Here is a 19,056-nt window from a genome sequence, read left to right as displayed (position 1 = left end):
TTTGTGATTATTTCTATGGTACAGAATAAGAAAATGCAAATTTGTTTTATTTGCAATACAGTCTTCATTTCATGAATTTTCCAATTATGGAAGATGACTACTATTTGGAGTATTAAATATATGATGATTTTGCCTATTATAACTGCATAATTCAAAACTATATATATGCAATTTTTGGTAAGAGGATAAATATACCATGAATTTACCAAAAAGCTTTCAAAATTGAAATTCAACTTTCTGCAAAAATGAAATCCTGTTTTTAAATTGGATTTAAATTTTCTCCTAAAGGAATGACTAACAATTAAAACAACAATAAACAAATAGCAGTAGAATTTCAAATACCCTCATTTTGAATTAAAATAGACTTTCTTTTTTGTGCTATTTTTGGAATACTTCAAGGGGGGAAATAGTACAGAATTATGTATGATTGACTTGAGTTAGTTGTGTTTTAGAGCATTTTAATTATCTGAACATTATGGATGGTACTGATGTTAGAAATGGTAGATCTAGATCTACGACCCCATTTACTCTAGCAGACCCTAATGGTGATTTCATTGCAAAAGAAAGCTATATGACAAGTAGTAGTGAGAGAACTACAAGAAGGATGACGGCCTTAAGGTATGAATAGTTTTATAAATTTTGCTAGTAATCCTTTCATTTCAGAGTAATTTATTTCATCCAAAGGTCGTGTAATAGAAACAGACATTTCAATTGATATAGATATTGTCTATATTGTTCTAGCAACACTTTATTAATTTTCTATAGACAGTTTACAAGACTTGTTTTGCTATACGATAGCTTCAGTGCTTCAATGTCAAAAGAAGTGATAATATAAGCTAGGAACATTAATAGTATAAATGTTTATCTTATCTCATTTTGCCAGTGATTAGGGGTGCTTTTAGTTGACTGAATTTTTTATCGAACCTTCTGGTGATTTTCGTTTTCCAAGTCGATAAAAAACTCTGATTTCCATAAGAAATTACTTTTGTTCAGTATTTGATTGAATTTTTTTTCAGCAGAACATCGGTGTAATGTTGATTTCAGTATATCACTTTTCATGTGATCGTTTTGATTATCTTTGTAAAAAGTTGTGAAAATGGACGTTTTCTGATGAAATTTTAAGTTTTTTGATTGATTTGGCCGTTACTTGATGAAGATCCATAGTAATTTCAAAAACTATACCTCACGATTTGATCTCCACAAACTTTATTTGAAAAATATATCACAACATGTTTTACTAGAACAGTAGCTTTTTCAAGTAAGGTGTAGTTTTTGAAATTTTAAGTTCTTGATGTTTTGTTTTTTTTTAGGTCGAAAAAAATCTTTTCATCTGGGGAAGTCTCATCATTTATGGAAAAACCAGTTAGAAAATCTACTCGCTCAGAAAGGAGTACAAGAAAGTGGTTTAAAACATCTGATTACTCTTCTGAAGATGGAGAAAATGAGATTACTTCAACTCAGAATGAAAAAAATCAGTTGGTTGAAGATGCGAGAGTAGCAGCAAATGGCAGTCACGAAGTATCAGCATTGAATCTATATAAGAAGTCTGGAAGATATTGGGAGTAAGTTGAATAATTTTCAATAGTATGTTTTGGCATTTGGTTTAAGATCTTAGTCGAAAGCTGTTGAAGAGTAAGAATAAAAAAATATTTTCTACTTCTCTAGTACGCTTTGTCATAAATGTTTGAAGAATGAACCAAAAAATTATATGCTACAGGGAAACAAACATACCTGCAGTTCAAAATCAAGCATAGCCCAAACAACAAGAATTTCTGGACAAATTTCAAAAATATTAATATCCATTGAAGTAGTATAAAACAAATGATATCTGGCCATTAACACCAGCCACCCTATATATTGGAAGTCACTAAATAAAAAATACCAAGTTTTTGTTACCGATTACTTTTTATCAATGGTTTGAAAAACTTATTCAGCCATTCAGTTGTTAGAATGCTTTGCAAATATTATTTTAGGTTTTTGTGAATTTGAATAATTGAGTAAGTATTTTCTATTCATTTAATTTCTATTTCATTTCATCCATTTCAATTATTCTTACTGAATATTTTTGTAACTGGTTGTGTTCATACAGTGCTTTTCTTTAATGTAATTCAATCGAACCATGAATTAAATACCTATACTTTGTTTGAATATAATTACATCTCATAGACAGAGTTTTATACTCATAAATAGTTAATTAGTAGTAAGTATGCTGACAAAAACCTTTCAAGAACCTGCAACTGAATTGAACAGTAACAATATAAATAGAAATGAAGATATAAAATACAGAGAACTTGAATCGACAGAAGGTAATTTAGTATGGATTAAAAAATATAAATACAAACATATTTATATTCACTTGAAGATATTGAGTATACAGTGCATTTCTTTAATGCCCCCTCCCTTTTATTTTTTAAATGGGTCAACTCAAAAAATTGAAAATTGGGATAATGAAATTAATGTATGAATACTTTATTTTGAAGTGAAATTGGCAGATGAAACTTTCAAGATAGCCATCTGGGAAAAAAATTAAATGGTAATGTGTCTTGTGACACATCATTTTGAAGCTCCTGACAAATGCTTCACAACCCTTGAATATAATGTCAATATCTTCAACTACTACAAAATGGCGGAACTCTCTTTAAAATCTGTTTTTCCGTTTACCAGCTGTCGCACCCCTACGAACGACAACCCTCAGAAGTCGAAACTTGTGCGAGCTAAGGACTAATGAGATCTTACCTTTTAACGTGTTATTTCTAACACGGGTTGGGCGATAGCAAGTGAAAATCGATCGTTCAGCCTGGGGCTTGAACCAGCGACCACAAAAAAAAATAAAATTACTTATTCCTTGCAACTCTCTGGTCAAGGACTCCTTATTTTACAATGGTGTGAAGATGTATAACCATCTGCCGAGTTACACTAAAGAGATGAATATTGATAGCAATCAGTACAGGAAAATGATTAAAGAAATTTTGAGTAGTAGACCCTATTACAGTTTGAGTGAGTTCTATAACTTAGCATGTTTTATGTGTATGTATGTTTCAACCATAGTTTGTGGTTTTTTATTCACTGTTTTTATACTGAAGTTTACATTATGTTTTACCTATATTTATTCATCAACTTTGTCAACAAGATTTTGCTTCAGATAGCCCCATAAAAAAGTCCAAAAGTGTCAAATCTGGCGAGCGGGCTGGCCATTCTGTTGGACCTCGACGGTCAATCCAATGACCGGGAAAAGTAGTATCCAAATAGTTTCTTACTTGTCTGGAGTAATGTGGTGGTGCTCTATCTTATTGGAATACAATCAATAAATACAATATGGTTTCCAATATTCCTGCCCAAACGTTATTTTTTTCTGGATATTGAGTATGCGTTTCCTGGAAAACGTGAGAATTGATGTCACTTCAATAATGGCAATTTTGATGTGAACATTGCCGTTTAAAAACAATATACATTCGTCACCCTTCGAAGCTTGATACCAAACAGTTGTTGGACTATAGTAGGGATGAACTACGATGTCTAACAGGTCTTCTCACAGGTCACTGTCGTTGGAATCGTCATATGCAGAGAATCGAACTGTCGGAAGACAGTGTGTGTCGCCTCTGTTTGGAAAATGATGAAACAGCAGAGCACATACTTTGTGCCTGCCTCGCTGGGATCTGAATCAGGTTTTTAGAGTTCGACAGAGTTGTACTCTCAACATCTGACCAGAAAGACCACTCAGCATACAAACTAATCGGCTTCGTTAAGAAGCTGGGTTCATTTGGTTGAGTGTGAATAGGTGTGAGCCACAATAAACCCTTGCGGGTTGCTGTGGAGTGTCGAATAGACCCACTCACTTTTGACTTAACCTAATCCATTTCTCTCAACAAACAAAAATTGTCAACTCGGACAAACCGACACATCAGCTGTAGCAGAACATGTTCTCAACAAAGAAGGCACTCACATTATCTCATTCAAAGACAGTAATATTTGATAAAACAAAATTACTATCCAAGAGTATACAGAGAGGCAATAGAAATTCGAAAATAGGGTTAATTTCAATAGAAAAGAAGAGGTAATGAACATTAATAAAATCTGGCTACCTGTCTTTAATTGTACACATATAAGGTCAGACCATTGCCAAAAAACCCTGAAAATAGTTTTCACACACGATAGTTATTGACTCATTCAAAAAACACTTGTATAGCAAAACACGTGTTGCTTTTTTGTAAAATCATTTAGTAAAAATCTCACAATAAAGTGTTTTTTGAATACGTTAGTTATTGATTTTTATCAAGTATCGGCCAATTCCATCATATAAATCGAGTTATTGTCAAATTATGAGCTTTGCTAAAATGATATTGGCCTGGTAGTCCTGGCATCTTAATGTATGTTTTGAACATTCTCAGTCCAATGATTTTTCTGTCATAGACTTATATCGTTAGTAGTAAATTATTAAACAGACAAGTTCAACAATTAGAAACAAAATCAGTAGTCTTATTGATTGTGACATTTTTTTTTCAGCGTTTATCCAAAAACAGACTGGACATATTCACTACACTCTAAGGATCGGATAGAACTAGCACCAGGCATTGTTGCAATGCCCAATATGTCCCGCAAAACAATACACTCAGTCCAGTCTGCCGAGGGTTCACATGAATTTGCTCATAAAGAAACGAATACAGAGGTATTGTCCCGTTATAATGAGTCAAAATCGTTCGGGGAATGTATTCCCAGACAATTATTCAATAGTAATTATAATAATGAGAACAAATCCTACAAGAGGACCAGCTTTATACACCATCAGTGGACTCTACTGAAAAGGATATGTGTCTCAACTTTCACATCCATCATTACAACTTTGTACTTCATATTCAGAATCCAAACCAATTGTTTTGCAACGTTGCATACATTTACAAGCAGAATTATGCTCATGGATACGTGGCTATTGTGGAAAAATGGAACAGGAAATAAAACTTCTAGGCTGGTTACTCTTTGTCTGGTTCCCTTATTGTTATTGGGAGGTAAGTCCATTCACAATATTTATATATTCTTTTGGTTGTTCAGTTTTTTTAGAGGGGTCATACCGACTGTCAAAAAAGATCCCTAACTACTTTATTTATTTCTTTTTTATATAATTCACTCATAAGACTTGCGAGCAATACTCAATTCATTAATACTTAACTTGTTTTTAGGTGTGATTGTCATAAATTCAGAGACATGAATATTTCTAAACCTGTTTATCAAATATAAATATTGAATATTAAAACAGCACCTATGAATTCTTTCAAAGAAGAATATGTCATACATTGTCATACATTTCTTACAGTCAGTCTCACAGACTGAACTACACCCAATTAAATATCTACTTAAACTAAGCAACTACGATCTACTAGTCAACAACCAGTTTTATGACTTACCAGACTTACACCTGACCATGGTAAGAACGAACAAAGGATTATACAATTCTTTTACACATGCTATAAAAGTCGTCAATGAATTACCTGTCCATATACGTGAGTTGCCAAGCTATAGTTTATTCATCAATAGTTTAAAAGAGCATCTGAGCCTCGAGGCATATGTCTGATACGTTACTACTATGAACTTTGTAGTGGTTTACTAGTTCTTGTGTTTCACTTGTCATGTTGAATGTTTGTGAATCCCGAGACCAGCATTTTTTCTGATTAGGGAGAATATCAACATATTTTATATTTATAGTGTCTTAACTATGTTGAACTATACGCTGTTGTTATATTTTTAATAAAAAAAAAATTAATCAACATTATAGTTCTGGTTAACGAAACCTACCCGTGTTGTTAGTTATTGATATTATGATTATACAATCTAACAGTATTGCAAATATTTCAAGTGGATAATATGCTATGTGAATCCCGAGACCAGCATTTTTGCTGATTAGGGAGAATATCAACATATTTTATATTCATAGTATCTTAACTATGTTGAACTATACGCTATTGTTATATTTTTAATAAAAAAAAATTTATCAACATTATAGTTCTGGTTAACGAAACCTACCCATGTTGTTAGTTATTGATATTATGATTATACAATCTAACAGTATTGCAAATATTTCAAGTGGATAATATGCTATGTGAATCCCGAGACCAGCATTTTTGCTGATTAGGGAGAATATCAATATATTTTATATTTATAGTATCTTAACTATGTTGAACTATACGCTGTTGTTATATTTTTAATAAAAAAAAAATTAATCAACATTATAGTTCTGGTTAACGAAACCTACCCGTGTTGTTAGTTATTGATATTATGATTATACAATCTAACAGTATTGCAAATATTTTAAGTGGATAATATGCTATGCTACCAAGAGTTATGCTTGATATTCTTCACATATAGTAAGGGGGCATACTTGAAGACTGGCTGTAATTCAAATAATCTAAAAGAACAATTTGTTCAAGCCAGTCTCAACTCACCTACACAGTAGGTTAATGAACTGATACCTATCTGAAAACACTACTCCCCTGGCCAATACCACGAAAGGCCTTGGGTTATATCTGACAGGTGTCAGTGATGGATTCTTCACAGAAGCAATTCCTGCATATGCTGTTGGCGAATCCTGCATATGCTGTTGGCGAATCCTGCATATGCTGTTGGCAAATCCTGCACCCTTGTCCCTTCCTGTCTCCAGTCTCAACTCACCTACAGTGTAGACCTGAACGAATTTTTCTTTTAGATGATTTGATTTACAGCCAGTGTTCAAGTATGCCCCTTTACTATATTTGAAGATTTTTTCCTTATACAAAGAATTGGGCCATTCGGATATGTGGTTAGTTAGTACCTCATTTACGGGTAGATGGAGCGATGACAAATATGCTCCTGGTCGTTCGCTTCAGCCTTGTTTGAGGAATGATACACTGAAAGGAATTCGATTTTCAATTATGATTTCCCATAATTTCCAATAATTGAAAATCGATTCCGGCAGTTGTATCGCCATATGCAGGAGAATCCTGCACTGACACCTGTCGAATATATTTCAACGCCCTTCATGGTATTAGCCAGGAGACTATTTGTTTTCTGATGGTGTTAGTCTATTAGCCTACAGTGTAGGTGAGTTGAGACTAGCCTGAACGAATTGTTCTTTTAGATAATTAGCTTGATATTGTGATAACTCTAGGGCTAGATGTCGCTTTACCATATTGTACTGTGTTCATTTCATTAGGTGCTATTATAAAAGTTAACAGTTCAAGTTATATCATTTGAAAGAAGTACATTGTAGGTTGATGACTAAACGCATGGCAATCACACCAGAACTGAACATTTTCTCTCGACGCTAACCAAGTCACCATCAACAAGTTGATCATCCTTAATGGCAGTTAATGACTGGATGATGTTTTATAGTCATCTCCTGATTATGCCAGCTTTATTAGCAAAAATCGAGTTGAGAGACATAGATAAATTGTATTGTTTAAAAAAATATACCATTCCTCGTTATCGATGGTCTTTTTTAATTATGTTCATTTGAAATTACTGAATCATCAAGAAAATACATTTACTCTACGTATTACAGCCGAAATATCTTTGGGATTTCTCAGAAAGTGTCTCATTCTCGAATGGAGTACCACTTTATAAATTTGATCAACGGCGGCTCGTCAGAGGAGGCAAGGAAGGCTTAGCCTCCCCATAAATTTTGAGGCTATTCATTCTAAAAATGCTTGGGTATCATTACCTTACTATTAGTTTTTGTTATAAATACATAATATGACCGAAAAACACTATCACTCACTACGTAGTACGTACCACACTGTATCCTGCATCAACAATACTCAAACGCACCGCCCATGAACGAATAACGAATAAACCATCAACCCAAAATAATAAATGCCATACGTTACAAGGGAGCCAAGCCTCCGACCGCTTTAAAAATCACAGGCTCCACGAGACCGATCCAACCAGCGACATACGTCCCGATTTGTAATTTCAGTTGCATAAATTATAACGTTAGAGGAGGCTAGCCTCCAGTTGGTCTCAGTTAGTGTACGACTCCGTTTGTTTTTTATTTAATTCGGACGGGATGCCGTGACGGACCGGGACTGAAAAATATTTCGGTAAATCGTTTTGGTATTTCTTGATAATATTTATTATTTGTGTATAAAACAGGCAGTATTTTATTATAGCAGTGCTTTTTGATAATATTTTTATTGAATTTAAAAAGTGGTTTCTTTCAATTTCAAGGTGTTTTCAGGTTTTCACTTATCGCTAAGTTTTTTTTTTTTTCATTTATTATGGATAAGTTGGACAAAATTAAAAAATCTGACGATATAGTCGATTGGTTGCTGACAAATAATTTGAATTCTTCACCTTATGATAATACATATTACATTATTAAAACTTTGGGAAGGCCTCAACCAAATTTGATTTCAATTAAAGCATCAGATAATCGACAAAATCGAGGATTTAATGTTAGTTGGTACGATAAATGCGATTGGTTAACCGGCTCCATTAAACGAGAAAAACTTTTTTGTTGGCCCTGTGTTTTATTTTCCGTACAAACCGAATACTAAACGTGGTCTAAAATATGATACTCCGATTTAAAAAATGCACCTCGTTCTACAGAAAGACATTTTAAATCTAAGGAGCATATATTTTCGTCTTGTAAATTAAAATTGTTTAGCTAACAAAATATAGCAACCGCTTTAGATACAGCTCAAAAAGAGTCCATAATTTCTTTTAATAATCAGGTTAGGAAGATTCGGTCGAATTTCAAAAGAAATCGATATTACGATTTATTTGGGTTCCCAAGAATTAGCTTTTTGCGGACACGATGAAACCGAAGATTCGATTAATCGCAGCAATTACAATGAACTTTTAATTTTATGGGGCAAATATGATTTACAATTTGGCATTTTTTTAAACGGTAGCGTTTTTTCTGGCACCTCAAAAACCATCCAAAATGAGCTTATAGACAGTGGGGCATATATTATTAAGGATAATATAAGCAAGGAGATTGAAAGTGTTTCTTTTTTGCATGGGAAATTGATGAAAATACCGATATTACCTGTACATCACAACTTTCAATCGTTTTTAGATATGTCAAAGATGGTAATGTGGTAGAACGTTTTATGGGTTTTCAAGATGTTTCATCTGGGCGCACAGCACAGCGCACGTACGATTAATTCGTATGTGTGACACCTATAATTTTAAGCAAAAGTTAATTGCGCAAACGTATGATGGGGCTGCGTCATGGCTGGCCTTTTAAATAGTTCACAAACTAAAAAAAGTCCATAGCTCCTCATGCATTTTTTACGCATTGTCATGCCCTAACTTTCGTATTAAGCAAAGCGTGCAACAACATAAAAATTTTCGCGCCTCCGGCTGGCTTTTCTATGTGTATATAGTCTTTATGACTTTAGCCTTCTCTGTTCTCCAATGCACGAGCCGTCACTGATACATAATTATCTGTATTACCATAATTTATATTCGTCATTAACATCTGTTTTATATTCATTTCTCAATATCTTTCAGGTTTGCACGTGTTATTGGTTAGTGGCGTCTCCCTTGTCCCTTCATGTCACCCTAACTGCAGAAAAATTGCCTCTGCTTACTTAAACTCGCTTACTAGTAAAATAAAATCGATTCACATGTGATTTATAACACATTTTTTTAGCTTTTTTATCATGACATATTGACTTTGTTTTAGTTTGAATTGAGAAAGAATTTTAATATAATCTAGAGAGAAAGTTGAAAATCAAAATCTAATTATATTTGTATGGGATATCCGTACTTGGGTTATGAATATTTTTGATTCTCAGATCAAAGAGTTTGGTGAAGGATCATTCGAATTCATTTCTGTGTTCAGCTTCATTTACTTGAATTATATTCAGTAAAAATAAGGTCGTTGCAGGGTCTGACTGAACATTTATACCATTCAGATTATAGAAATAGAGCAAAGACTAATCATGAAATGATTTTTTTTGAGTGATGAACACAAATAATGAGGAATGAAAGTCAAAATTCAGGCTGAAAAAAAAAACAAATTATAACAACTTTGGACAGGAAATAAATTTATGGGAGGGTTTATAGATCACAAGGGGCGGTTTGAAAAACATAGTTCATAAATTTTTTGGGAAATAATCTTTGCTGTAAGATGTTTTTATCACGGAGATTTCTCATCCACCACTATAAATGAATTGAATCACGTTCCAATATTCATATATTTTATTAATAAATAATTTACTGAATCCAAACAAAGTAGATTTTCTGTTTTTTGTAGTGATTTTGGGTTCTGATTTTTCTAGTTATATCTGATTAGTGATTAGTGCTTTATATAATATAATCAATTGGTCTTCACCTTCAAGAAACTATTCCCGTTTTTTTTTATTCTTTGGGCCAATATAGTTTCGACACCGTTGGGTTGCATCCCAAAAATCCATAAACCGGGAAAATCAATGCGCCCCATTGTGTCAGCTATTGGAGCTCCTACCTACCAAATAGCGAAGTGGCTCACTAAGGAATTTGAAACCTTGTCTATTGCGGAGCCAGGTTTTAGTATAAAAAACTCTTTAAAGTTCATACAACATACAAAAAACATGGTTCTGCAAGAAGGTGAGATTTTGGTTTCTTTTGATGTTAGTTCATTATTTCCTAGCGTCCCAATTCCACAGACCTTGCAATACCTCAGGGAACTACTAGGGAAAAATAATTTCAATAACAACGAAATCGATGAATCGTTTCTCTTACCAATTTGTGTATGAAACAAAATCGTTTCCAGGTAGAAGGTTGCTTTTATGAACAACAGGAAGGAACGGCCATGGGAAATCCCTTGTCCCCCTACCTGGCAGACCTGTTCATGAGCAGATTCGAAATGGAAACTAAAGAAAAGTCAAAGTATTTTCACTTGTACACTTGTATGGGTGGTATTACTGATTACCTACCTGTATGAGGTACCTGATTAGTATAAGTAGCTTTAGTTCTGTGTAGTTTTTAGTTTTATCTTTCTCTTGAAGATGATCACTTGGTGATCGAAAGTTTCATCTGTCATTGCATTAATTTCATTATCCCAAATTTAAATTTTTTGAGTTGACCCCTTCAAAAAATAAAAGGGGAGGGGGACATTAAAGAAATGCACTGTATATTCCTAATATACTGAAGTTTCGTCTTTACTATTTTTGATGAATTTGATTAAATTTATTAATCCCAAAACCCTATATTGGCCAAACGAGGAGAATCTTTTTCCAAAGAATGAAAAACCATAGGAATAGTTTTTTGAATGTGAAGACCAGTTTCACACCTGCAATTTTGCAAATCATATTTTGGCAGAGGGGTATGAGTTCAACCATGACTGTGACGTGTTACATATGAAAGAGAACGTTTTGAAACTCAGAAACTCAATCTTTTGAAATGCCTGAAAATCAATAAATTGAAAAGTATTAGGAAGGAGTGGACAGCAAAATCTGAGTTGTAAATATTAGAACTTATTCAAATTATGTTCGGAAATAGTATATCAGAAACATAAATACCCCCTAGTAACTAGTTACTGAAAGTGAAAAATGGATATAAAAAAAAAATCAAAAAACAGGAATACAATTTCACAGACATATATACAACACAAGAAATGAAACGAAACTCTAAAAATGTAATGGATAGCCCAAGAAAAATATAAATATTCACATATACGACCCAAAAAACTAAAATATTTCTGTTTCATTTAGGGAAAATGTAAAGAGTGGATTATTGAAACATTTGTGCAGTTTTTCTTCTCTGAACATTTTTTAGACTTTATCTTCCAAATAAGCAAACAATTACTTGGCTATTTGAAAATATTGCATCAACTCAACGTTTCTTACTGATTTTTGGGTGCATAACTTTCCTCAATCTGGAATTATTTTCCGAAACATCAACCGTCTAAAAAACTACGTATAGAAATTCAATTTTTTTCATTGATTATTAAATTTGTAGGCAAAATTTATGAATACGACAAATTACTGACCAATTGAACTCTTCAGTAGTTTTTATTACACATTAGCAGATTCTCCATTATTTCTGAAGACTGTAACGAGGAGAGATACATACTTATAAGAAAATGAATATTTCGAATTGAAATGTCGAAATATTCATCTCCCCGAACTACTTACACAGTAGGTTCTGGTAAATGCCGGAAAACAACTACTTCCCCGGCTAATACCACGCTGTATGTTGAATTATATCTGAGAGACATCTACGCAAGATACCTCACAATGGTTATTCAACAGCCACGGTGGTATTAACCGGGGAAGTACTTGTTTTCCGGCAGGCATTTACCAGAACCTACTGTGTGGGTAGTTGAGAGAGATAAATATTTCCAGATTTTATATCGAAATATTTATTTTCTTATTGATTCTTCTACTATTTACCTTAGTTTATTTTTCAGATTGTGGATGGTTATAACCAAAAAAACAGTGAAAAACATTGACTCTGCCACAAAAAATGTCTTTCTAATACATTATTATTATACTTTTATATGTATTACAGACGAATAAACTATATTATTACTAAACATTTTTTGGTGTTTCATTTATGATTTTACTCAATAGTTGTGTGGTGTGCTACAACATTTATGATATGAAAAAATCTGTTACTGTTTTTTTGGGTATATGAACTTCTACAATCTGAAAAATAAACAAAGCTAAATCAATTAAGAATCTATTGAAAGGTAGTGAAGGGCAAACTGAAAAGTTCATCCCCGAAAATAAAGTAATTATCCAATGCTATAATACGCTTTTTTGATTAGCAGTTCTTTTATTATTTGCAGGAATCTTTTAGTAGAGTTTTGTTGAAAAATTTTGGACCGTAGTAGTTTTCATAATTTCTGGTTTTTATGAGAATAAGTAGTGGGTTCAGTATTATACAGTACAGAAGTAACTGTTATACAAAAAACTCCAGTTTGTGTTCTCGATTACATTAAAAAAAAATCCAGACCTTCTGCTGTAGTTAGACGACAGATATTTTGTTCCTTTATACTATTCTGTTTTGATAATTCACAACTAAAAATAAAAGCTCTGTGGTCAGAGAGATGTGTCTCGAATATTAATGTCTTTCGCTAAGATGTCTAAACAACTTTTGTGTGTTGTATTTTCAGAAACAGTGTTGTTTAGATTATTCATCAGTTGAAGATCTATGTACTCATGAGGAATTTTGTCTTCTTTATTGAATTTTTATATTGAAGTCACTGTTTACTTTTCATATTTCAATAGTAGTTTACTGGAAATATCAAGAAACCCTTAAAGTTGTACATTGGGAGATCGATAAATAGTAGCAATAATGATATTTTTACCAATTATTTCAATTGCCGAGATTTCACAGGTAAGTTGACGTGATAATTTGCATAGATCATCTCTATCAAGAACAACTAGATCACTTTTTACCAGTATTGTAGTACCACCATGGATATGAACAATTCTGCAGAAATGCAATCCTATTTCATAAACATATATATATTGAAAAACTCAGTTTAAAATTCATTTACCCAAGTTTAATGAAAACAAAATGTCAAATGACATTTTTGAGTGACAATGTTCGAGGAAACTCTCTGTTAATTTCGAATTGATTTGACATTTTGATAGAAAATACTCAAGTCCATTGTATTATTTTCGGATTGCTTGATTCAAAAGTGAAGTTTTCTCTTCAGCTTGGATGAAGTAGTGATTGAAAATCCCCGTTTATACTTTGGAAAGAATGATGAGAAGTTACACAATCTGAGAAATGATATGAAAATTGTAATGGAGCACTTTTCAACTTTTGATCTATCCAACAGATCAACTCCCTATCTTAATAATACATTTTGAGAATGTCTGGACAGTTTATACATTTCTTATCTCCTACTGGGTTCCGAAAAAGTGTTTGACAGTGTGTATTGGTTGAATTCCTCCAAAGGTAACCAGTAACGTGACCAATTTATTATCAAACCACTGGTCAGCATTCACTTGCACATTATCACGGGTTTAAAATTTCTGTACATATTGGTATCTTCCTTTGTATTTTTTTAAGAGGAAATTTGTAACCCAATACCTACTCTATTGACTCTGTTCCACCACAATCAATACCTTTATGTGCTTAATATGATATGGTTTGCATCCAGCAAGGGACCTATACAAACTAGTAGAGGGCACAAAATTGTTGAAATGGGTGTGGCTGCAGTATGAGAAATACGTAGTGATAGCTGCAGAGAAAGACAGCACGAAACCCGTTTGACAATCAACTGACCGCCTTGGGGAGTCTCGTTCATCTTAAATCTTGATGATAATAATCTTCATTTCATCATTTCAATGCACATAATTTAATAATAATTTAATCATAAATGATTAAAAACGTCAATATTTCAGTTACATCGGTACATTGAACAAGGACATGTCAACAATCACAAATTTACGTATACATGTATATATGAAAAACATCAAAAATCAACATCATAAAAAGAAATCGTCTGTGGAATAACAACACTTACGAAGTAGAATCTTTTTCAGCCTTGATTTAAAAATATGAACATTGGGGGATGATTTTATATGATCATCAAAAATATTATAGAGCTTACAATCAATACAATAAAAAAATTTTTTGGCACAGAGATATGCGATAAAAATCAGGCTGCGAGAGATTTCTATGACGGGTGTTATAGCAATGATTGTTATTTTTTGCAAACTTATTTTTATTCTTATAGATATTAGTTCAAACTTCCGGTATATATAAAATGTAAACTGTTAATACACCAAGAGTTATAAAGTATTAACAACTGGTTCTCATATCAATACTTTCCATTATGCGAATTGCGTATTTTTGAAGAATGAAGATTCTATTCATACAGGCACTGTTTCCCCAAATCAGTGTACCTTACTTCATATGGGAGAGGAAATGTGCAAAGTACAGCATAAGCAAGACATTTTTGCTGCAGTGGTCTTTCATATACTTTATGCTGTAACAACTACTCCTCAGCTTATTAGACAATAGTTCTATATGACTTGCCCATTACAGATGTTTGTTGAAAATTACTCCCAAAAATTTCACCTCATCACTACAAGTTATTTGTTATTCTGTATTTTTGAATAACACAGTTGATCTTTTTTTTGGAGCGCCCAAAAAATACTGAGACTGTTGTGATTCAGTAACAGACAATTCTTTCAAGACCATCAAATGATATCTCTTCATAAATTCTCCCAGTTTTACTCAGTAACATGTCTATGCTTTTTTCAAAAATTAGTAAATTGGTATCGTCTGCATAAACACACTATTTTTATATCTTGGTTTCTTTCCATTAGACTGATTATATCATTTACAAATATATTGAACAATAAAGGTCCCAATACAGATCCTTGAGGTACACCTTCACGGTAACTACTCAGAACTTCATTCAGTCTAACAACCTGACTTCTGCCATTCAAATATGATTCAAATAATTTTAGCGGCATCCCCGCTCTTGAAAAGTCAAGATTGTCTGAAAGACATTTTTGAAAATCACACAAAGCAGATTCTGTGCTCATATTTTTACAGAATCCATGTTGATTTCTGAATAACAGTCTCTGACTCCACAGGAATGATGAGAGTTGATTAGTGATGTCCATTTCAATGAGTTTAGAGAGTCTTGACAATAAACTGATGGCTCTATAATTGGAAAAGTCATCAGAATCACCTTTTTTGTATAATGGCAGAACGACACCCAACTTCAAACATTCTGGGAAAATTCCTCCAAAATAACAAAGATTGATGAGAAAAGCCAATGGCTCACATAAACCTGCATACGATTTTTTTAGTAGCTTATTTGATATTTCATCAAATCCACTTGAGTTGAAAAATTTCAAATTACCAATCAATATTTTAACATCTACAGGTGTAACTGGCTTTAGGAAAAACGACTTTTTTTACAGTGGCATATTCAACTTTGAATAATCCAGTTCAATGATGATTTACTGAAAATGGTTCTCTAGTGAAATTGATGTTAAACTGCTCAGCCATTTCCGAGGCAGTCATCTGTTTATCATTTTCATCGTGAATGTTGATGGGTATATTGTTGTTGATGGGTATAGATTGATTTTTCTGCTTACTTATAAAATTAATAAATGGGAAAGTAATGAAATGGAAGGTTGAGTACAGTTGAGTCCAACAATGCACCACTGTCGCGATTAGAAACAGCGCTGTATCGTGTTGGATCGCGAATTATATTTTTTTGGCTTGGTTTCAACTGATTGTCTTGCAGTGAAAGACGGGACGAATATAATAGAGTTGATTTTCTTACATCCCGTATATCAAAATTTTAATGTCTTGTGGTTTATACTTTTCATTTTATATCACATGTATAGAGATACAATTGAAAGGTTACCGCATCACTTTCAGGTTGTTGCCTTTTAAAGGACCTTGGCCGAATTCTTCAAGAGGCCTATTCCAACACCACCTCCATCAAGTCGCTTTATCCTGAGAATATGCTTCTTTATCCTGGGAACTCTGTGCCTTCACAAAGAGATGACAACATTGCATTAAATGAACCCTTAGTGGATAGCCAAGTTGGGATACTTCAAAAAGGCCATATGGCTTTTTCTTCTGCTGCTGAGTTGAATTCCGAATTGACTGACAAACAATTTGAAATGATATATCAGTCTCTGAATGAAAAATATAACGTCGACGAAATGCTAAAAGAAAGTCTTGCTCGTAAAAACTTGCTAACAAGTCAGCAAAAAATCATTGATGATCTTCAAAACGAAATTTATAAATTGAAACAAGATATGCAAGAAATAGAGAAAAGCAGAAAAGAGGATCTCAATGAAATTGTATCTCAGTTCAAAGCAGATAATATCAAAAATATCGAACGTTTAAATCATAATCTTAATAGATGTTGTAGAAAACCAATTGGTGACTATAAAGCTTACATCAAGCTAGCTTTAATTGATCTATTAAATGATGCAGCTTTTATTGAAAACCAGAAAGGCCTCAATCATTATTTGCATACTATTTGTACAGCGAAAAAAGATCTAGACAGTCAGCTTATTAACCTAACTTCAAACTTTAATTCAACATTCTCCAGTTCAATTGAAGATAATAGTATGGGATTATTAGATACTATCAGTGAAAACATAAGATTAGAAATGAATAATGATGGAACAAAAACTGATCATCAAAAGAAAGAAACCAGTAGTGTTTCGAATATATCAGAAGAACATGTGAAACGAATTGTTAAAAATGCCTTATTAATATATGATGCAGACAAAACAGGTCTTGTGGATTATGCTATGGAAACTATGGGTGGACAAATACTGACCACTAGATGTACAGAAAATTATCACTATGGAAAAGCAGTTGTATCAGTTTTGGGTGTTCCTTTATGGTATCCTGTGAATTCTCCAAGAACAATTATCACACCTAGTATAAATCCAGGCGAATGTTGGGCATTTCAAAATTTTCCCGGTTTTGCAGTCATAAGGTTATCAAAACGTATAAAAGTTGAGGCTTTTTCTCTGGAGCATATAAGTAAATTATTAGTTCCAAATGGTGAGATCGATTCAGCCCCAAAACAATTTGAAGTATATGGACTGACAGATCAAGATGATAAGGAACCATTGAAACTGGGAGAATATGTTTATGAAGATCACAAAGAATCGTTGCAGTTTTTCCCAGTGCAAAATGTGGGACATATTTTTGAAATTATTGAGTTGAGAGTTTTATCAAATTGGGGTAATCCCAATTATACATGTCTCTACAGGTTTAGGGTACATGGAAAATCTAATTTTTAAAAATTCATACAGCAACTTTCAGTAGATTGTTTGATCAACAAAAAAAATTTCCTTCAATATGTGAGATCGATCGTAAGAGATTAAATGAGATAAAATATTCTAGTACTTAAGTTATAAAATCTGCATGTTTGCAATAAATAGAGTTGGCTCAAACGATTATTGTCATCTTGGATATTTTCTGCAATTCTCATATCAGAACTCTTTTTCATTTCAACATTTTATGTATCGATAATAACGAAAAAAATCAAAAGTATCAACACAATAAACATGTAATATGTATAGTATAATGTATCATGGTTCATTTTGTACAAAGATATTTTGGATAATAATCATTAGTCATCAGTTCATTGTAGCTAATACTGAAAGTCATATTATGATAAGAAATTACCGTGAATATCCATTTTCACCTGAATGTCTTAAGTAGACTGTCCTATAAGTATTCCGAATAATATTGGGAATTACAAATATTCATTACAGGACTAATTTATTTTTGAAAATAAAATATATTTTCAGGCTTCTATCAAGTCTTTTGGTACCTGAAGGATAGAGGGTTAAAAATTATGTATGGATGTAAATATTTTTGCACTTTTGCACAATGCTTTTCTTTAGTAACCACAGTGATGTTCCAGTTTACCAAAGTTGTTAAGTTTAACTAATTTCATTAATTGAATAACACATTGAATGGTGTATAAAGTATAATAAGGATAAAAATAAGAATGTTATTACTATCTACTAACAAAAGATGGAAACTGTCCTGTTTGAAAGTTCTATGCAATTTTAGTTGATAAGTTCGAATGATTCACACATTTTGTATAACCAGTTTTAATCGCAGTGACTATTAAGATAAATTTTGTTTTGCTGCACATTTTAAAATATTTGTACTTGGTGGAAACCATTTATACTAACTTATTATTAGGTATTGTATAGGTAGATAATTATTTTACAATATTGAGACGTGTCATTATTATTATAATAAATAAAATATCAAGTGCCTGGCAAATTTTATATATCTTTTACTGTTTACATATTTATTGATGGCGAACATGGGTGATGTTTGTATGGCGAGGAAATGTGGTTCTCGGGAGCAAATGAAACTGAATTTCCACTTATTCGGAGTATATCTGGGTTGTTGACCAATAGAAGAGCAATCACCTAGGAAATTGCAACAGGGAGGATCTCAACAGTAGTTCAGAGGCTAGATACACTCTAGTTTTTTGGGTATTCAGGCACAAACTAGAGAACCACGATTCGCAATGGATTGTGGCACTAGCTCTGATAGATGAAAAATAAAAATATCCACCGTTTTGGGTTGAAATTCTCTCGGGTCTTCAGTCAGTAAAAAGGC

The 19,056-nt window shown here is 32.7% G+C and overlaps 1 protein-coding gene across 2 annotated transcripts; it reads left to right on the top strand.

Annotated features, from left to right (window-relative positions):
• Positions 1-5: 5 nt before the first annotated feature.
• koi (Sad1 and UNC84 domain-containing protein klaroid) lies at positions 6-18,711 on the top strand. 2 transcript variants are annotated; one of them, XM_023166811.2, is made up of 5 exons: positions 6-177; positions 453-618; positions 1,311-1,562; positions 4,504-5,003; positions 16,321-18,711. In XM_023166811.2, exons 2-5 carry the CDS (start codon positions 476-478, stop codon positions 17,709-17,711), a joined length of 2,286 nt encoding a protein of 761 aa, XP_023022579.2. In that variant the 5' UTR covers positions 6-177; positions 453-475; the 3' UTR covers positions 17,712-18,711. The 2 variants fall into 2 exon arrangements, with proteins under 2 accessions (XP_023022579.2, XP_023022580.2); XM_023166812.2 differs by having other exon boundaries at positions 442-618.
• The last annotated feature ends 345 nt before the right edge of the window (positions 18,712-19,056 follow it).

Source organism: Leptinotarsa decemlineata, unplaced genomic scaffold (assembly GCF_025532065.1).
Source record: "Leptinotarsa decemlineata unplaced genomic scaffold, Ldec_3_MD MMD2_tig00000010_RagTag_RagTag, whole genome shotgun sequence".
Taxonomy (NCBI): domain Eukaryota; kingdom Metazoa; phylum Arthropoda; class Insecta; order Coleoptera; family Chrysomelidae; genus Leptinotarsa; species Leptinotarsa decemlineata.
Note: the sequence above shows the minus strand (reverse complement) of the source record. Positions and strands in the feature narration are given on the sequence as shown.

Excerpts from the sequence above, each read along its gene's own strand:
- koi (XM_023166811.2), top strand. The coding sequence starts at position 476 with ATGGATGGTACTGATGTTAGAAATGGTAGATCTAGATCTACGACCCCA. Across the intron at positions 619-1,310 it reads AGAAGGATGACGGCCTTAAG|GTCGAAAAAAATCTTTTCAT; the intron begins GTATGAATAGTT and ends GTTTTTTTTTAG. Across the intron at positions 1,563-4,503 it reads AAGTCTGGAAGATATTGGGA|CGTTTATCCAAAAACAGACT; the intron begins GTAAGTTGAATA and ends TTTTTTTTTCAG.